The sequence below is a fragment of the Penaeus japonicus genome, unplaced genomic scaffold (genome assembly GCF_977035675.1).
Source record: "Penaeus japonicus unplaced genomic scaffold, GWHDUDI00000001_assembly GWHDUDI00000021, whole genome shotgun sequence".
In the NCBI taxonomy this organism is placed as follows: Eukaryota; Metazoa; Arthropoda; class Malacostraca; order Decapoda; family Penaeidae; genus Penaeus; species Penaeus japonicus.
The window spans coordinates 9,345,689-9,350,688 of NW_028234423.1; the positions used below are offsets into that span (position 1 = coordinate 9,345,689).

Consider the following 5,000-nt stretch of genomic DNA (forward strand, 5'->3'; position numbering starts at 1 on the left):
TTCCCTTCCTCCCTTCCTCCCTCCTTCCCTCCTTCCCTCCTTCCCACGCTCGCTCCCTCCCTCCCTCCCTTCCTCCCTTGCACATTCCCTCGCTCCCTCCCTCTCCTCCTCCCTCCCTTCCTTCCTTCCTCCCTCCCTCCCTCCCTCCCTCCCTTCTTCCTTCCTTCCCTTCCACCCTCCTTCCCTCCCTCCCTCCCTCCCTCCCTCCCTCCCTTCTTCCTTCCTTCCCTTCCTCCCTCCTTCCCTCCCTCCCTCCCTCCCTCCCTCCCTCCCTTCTTCCTTCCTTCCCTCCCTCCCTCCCTCCTTCCCTCCTTCCCTCCCTCCTTCCCTTCCTCTGTCGTTAAGTATAATTCTTTGTTTGATTTCATTTTTATTTTGTATTGTTAGTTTGTTTCCTGCGTTGTCATGGCTATTTTATTGTCGAGTTTGTTGTTTATTGGCGTTTGTTGTTCGTATTGTATTTTCGGTGTCTTTTTTGTTATTATTATGTATTTTTGCGTTGTTCTGATTTCTCCTTTTGTAAATCTTCGTTATGATTGAAAATTGAGGATTAGGAAAGGGCGATGACTGATTTGAAATAAATAGTTGCAAAATTAATGAAATTAGAAAGAGAGAGACAGAGACACACGTAAACACACATATACACGCATACATACACAGACAGACACACGCACACACAGACAGACACACGCACACACAGACAGACACACACACACACACACACACACACACGCACACACACACACACACACACACACGCACACACGCACACACACACAGAGAGACACACACACACACACACACACACACACACACACACACACGCACACACACACACACACACACACACACACACATACCACCCCTCCACATCCCCAGTACATATATAAAGACATTTACACATTTACACGAAGCTTCCCCTCCCCTTTCCCCCTTCACTCCTCCCTCCCCCTTCACCCACCCTTACTCACCCTCCAACCTCGTCCTCCAGATCAACGGCCTCATCAACGACCTGGGCCTCGAGCAGGTCCGCCACACCCGCGTCAAGGACCTCACCCTCAGCGAACGGCGGAGGCTGAACGTAGCGTGCCACCTCCTCCTCGAGACCGACGTGGTACTTCTCGACCAGCCCACTCGAGGAATGGACATCTTCGATACGTTCTTCCTGGTCGAGTACTTGAGGCAGTGGTCGTGTCGCGGCAGGATCGTGGTGAGTTTGTTTTGTTTGTTGGTTGTTTGAATTATTTTGGAGTATGTTTTTTTTTTTTCTTTTTTTTTTTTTTAGCAGTATATTTCCCTCTCCCTCCTCCGTTCTCTCAACCCTCTCCCTCTCTTTGTATGTAGTGTGAATAAATAAAATCAACCAGATTTCCCTCCCTTTCTATCTCTACCTCTCCCTCTCCCACTACCGCTCTTACTCTCCGTTTCCCCCCCCCCCCTCTCTCTCTCTCTCTCTCTCTCTCTCTCTCTCTCTCTCTCTCTCTCTCTCTCTCTCTCTCTCTCTCTCTCTCTCTCTCTCTCTCTCTCTCTCTCTCTCTCTCTGTCTCTCTCCCTTTCTCTTTCTCTCTTTCTCTCTCTCACTTTCTCCCACTCCCATTCTGTCTCCTTCACCCTCTCCCTCACCCTCACCCTATCTCTCTCTCATCCTCTCCCCCTCCCATTCCCTCACCCTCACCTTTACCTTCACACTCCCCCTCACCCTCTCCTTCTCACTCACCCTCAACCTGTCCCTCGCCCTCTCCCTCTCCCTCTCCCTCTCCCTCTCCCTCTCCCTCTCCCTCTCCCTCTCTCTCCCTCCCTCTCCCTCTCCCTCTCCCTCTCCCTCTCCCTCTCCCTCTCCCTCTCCCTCTCCCTCGCCCTCTCCCTCTCCCTCTCCCTCTCCCTCTCCCTCTCCCTCTCCCTCTCCCTCACTCTCTCCCCTTCGCCCCCCCACTCCTCGTCCCGTCTCCTAAACCGCATGCCCCCCTCTGATGCCCAGCTCTCCCGTACAGATCCTGACCATCCAGCCTCCGACGTACGAGATATTCACGATGATCTCCCGAGTGGCACTCATCTCGACGGGGCGCCTCATGTACTTCGGGCGTCGGAGGGAGATGCTGCCTTATTTCGCCTTCATCGAGTACCCTTGCCCCGCTTACAAGAACCCGTCTGATTACTATCGTGAGTTGTGTGTCTGTGTGTCATTGTTGTAGGTATAGTGACGTTTGTCTGTACTTTTTGTGATTTTCTTTATTAATAGTTGTATCTACATCTATCTTTCTGTATATGAATTTCGTTATCTATATGTACATATTCATGTGAATGTATTCACAAAAAAAAAAATAATAATAATCCACCCAAACTCACGCCCATTTTTCCACAGTTGATCTTGTGACTCTGGACGACCTGAGCGCTGAGGCGATGCTGGAATCCTCCCAGAGGGTCGAGATGCTGGCTGAGACCTTCAGGAGACGTCAAGAGGCCCTCAGCGACCCTGGCCCCCCCGGCCCCCTTCCCCCCAAAGTTCGCAAGGAGAACATCTGCATGCAGCTCCTCGGGTTGTGGATGTAAGTGGGCGCCCGGGGTTGCGTGTTGCAGGAGGGGGCGTTTGGGTTATTATGCGAGGCCGGGAGATTAAATCTTTGTTTGATTTGGAGTTGTTTATTCTTCACTGTCAAAAATAGTCTATATTATCGGACATTTGGTTTGGGTGTATATGGTATTAGTTTTGTTGGTTGTCATTTCTTTTAGGAGGGATTTTTTATCAAAAAGGGTCAAGTTTGTCTTGAAATTGATTATTTTGCTTTGAATATCATCAATGTTATCGAAGTTGCAACTCAGAATGCTTCAGGTTTGATCGCATTGTTTTGGTTATTATTTTTACTGAAAAGTTATTGTGTTCGTTTTAATCCCCGGGGGTTTATTCCTGTGTTTTGAAATACTATGGTATATAGTTTATTAACTAAGCAAAAATTGAGAAGTAATGGGTCCATTATAATGTTAAAAGTTAAAAAAATCTAGAAGTGTTTACATGTTTGGACCAGTTAAGAAAGCCAATAGTAAATAACGTTTGTTTACGTTTTCTAGATTCACTGAATAATTATTACCCCAATAAATATGATATACAAGCATATTCTGCTCCAGTCGTGTCCCCAACTGTTAATTCAAGAAAATAAACGCTTCGAAATGACAATGTCCTTTTCCCTTCCAGCCGTGCCATGATCTACCAATTCCCTTACAACATGATGCACTGGCTGGGCATGACGATGGTCGCGGGCATCATGTCCCTGCTGGTGGGCGCCGTGTTCTGGGACGTGCGAAGCGCCACGACGCAGCACCAGGAGAGCGTCAACAACAGGGCCGGGTTCCACTACGCCATGGCGGCCCTCGGGCTCTGGCCTGTCCTTCTCATGGCCATTTCTGAGGTCTGGAGGGACAAGCCGGCGGTGGCCAGGGACATCGGGGACGGCCTGTACTCCAGGGGGATTTATATCATTACCAAAGTGAGTTTATTCTTTTTTTTTTTATCTTCTGCGGATTGTGTTGTTCTTTTGTTTTTGTTTTTATATAGGGGGTTTGTGTTTTTTATTTATGGTTACGTGGTATGAGTATGAACGTATATGCATCAAAACATGTATTCTATAGAAAGAATAATTGCCCCTTTTATATTTGGAATGAGATGAAATTATACCGATATTCCAGATTTCCGAATTTTATCAAAATTCCTGTAAATAAATCTTGCCCGATGACATCCAGACTACACAAATTCGCGTCCGTGAAATCATGATATATTTGAAAAATAAATGAATATCTGTTATTCTGTACAAAAAAAAAGAGTTCCCAACATTGACAACAGGAGTTTATTTCAAACATTTACGCTATATGATGTGAACGGCCACCCTCCTTCCTCCAGATATGCTACAGCTTCCTAGCAGCTGGCGGTGTATTCTTGGCTTACATTCTCCCAGCTTACACCCTTGCCGGATTCCCCTCGGCTGAGAAATTCTACGTCTACATCGGCTACATGCTGCTGTACCTCTTCTCTGCTCGGTCTATAGCCATCGCCTCTGCCTGTCTGTTCGACACCCGCCACATGGCTGCCATGTCCACGGGGGTTGTGCTCACTGTAGCCACCATAGGCTCAGGCTTCACTATACATCCCCTTGTAAGTATATGGCGTTTTGTCCTGATGTTTTCCCCTCTGGGTTTTCATTGTGATGTTTTGTGAGAGCAGTTTAGGCTTTATTAAAATGAGAATAAGATGCATTTCAAAATCAGCAGAAGAACATATTAAAGGTGATCCTGTTCATTCCAAAATGATAAAAACAATATTTTGTGGATTATGGATGTTAAAAATCGCCAAATCACAGACAGCATTAAACTAAGAGAACAGAATTGATAACTCTTACCAAATGATTTTGCCTAATCAATCTGTTGTTCTCTCTCGCCACAGGACATGTCCCTCTGGACTTGGCCCACGCTGTGGTGGTCTCCTGTCAGGTGGATCCTACACGAAGTCAATCGCTATGAATTTGACAGCAAGAGCGAGTTCCTGTGCGACCGCAATCCTGTTCTTCAGGACTCTCTCTCCGTCATTCAGAGAAAGGTGAGTGGCCTTCTGATGTTTTGTGATTGGTACTCTGCTTGATTTATGTGGTTGCGTAACTTGTATGGTGTATCATGAATATATATTTTGATTATTACACAGATTCATCTTTGGCATATGTACTGTATTACGTGATATCTAATACTAGACCCTTAACAAATCATAATCAAACCTACAAAATGCACAGACAACATAATGAAGCAACAGAACAATATACAAAACCAGCCCTAGTGGATCCAACGCCACTTTAACATCCACCTTAAAGACAATCAAAGCCCCATAGTTTTCTCCACTCATTTCCCCTTTCTCCTCCCCCTCCCCCCCCTCCCTCTAGGCTCCCTGTGGCGTGGTCACCGGCGCTCAAGCCCTTAGGTACATGGGCCTTCCCGAGGCCTCGCTGCCCGACGTCTACTAC

At 47.1% G+C, this 5,000-nt stretch overlaps 1 protein-coding gene across 8 annotated transcripts in view; it reads left to right on the forward strand.

Annotated features, from left to right (window-relative positions):
* LOC122249040 (ATP-binding cassette sub-family G member 8) overlaps positions 1 to 5,000 on the forward strand; it is a 134,665-nt gene that overhangs the window by 128,940 nt on the left and 725 nt on the right. For all 8 annotated transcript variants that reach the window (XM_086548651.1, XM_086548652.1, XM_043009567.2 and 5 more), the window contains 7 exons: positions 992 to 1,210; positions 1,992 to 2,160; positions 2,363 to 2,546; positions 3,191 to 3,482; positions 3,893 to 4,144; positions 4,433 to 4,585; positions 4,920 to 5,000. The exon at positions 4,920 to 5,000 is cut by the window's right edge and continues 725 nt beyond it. In XM_086548651.1, coding sequence (XP_086404777.1) covers positions 992 to 1,210; positions 1,992 to 2,160; positions 2,363 to 2,546; positions 3,191 to 3,482; positions 3,893 to 4,144; positions 4,433 to 4,585; positions 4,920 to 5,000 — 1,350 coding nt within the window. The remainder of the gene's footprint in view (positions 1 to 991; positions 1,211 to 1,991; positions 2,161 to 2,362; positions 2,547 to 3,190; positions 3,483 to 3,892; positions 4,145 to 4,432; positions 4,586 to 4,919) is intronic.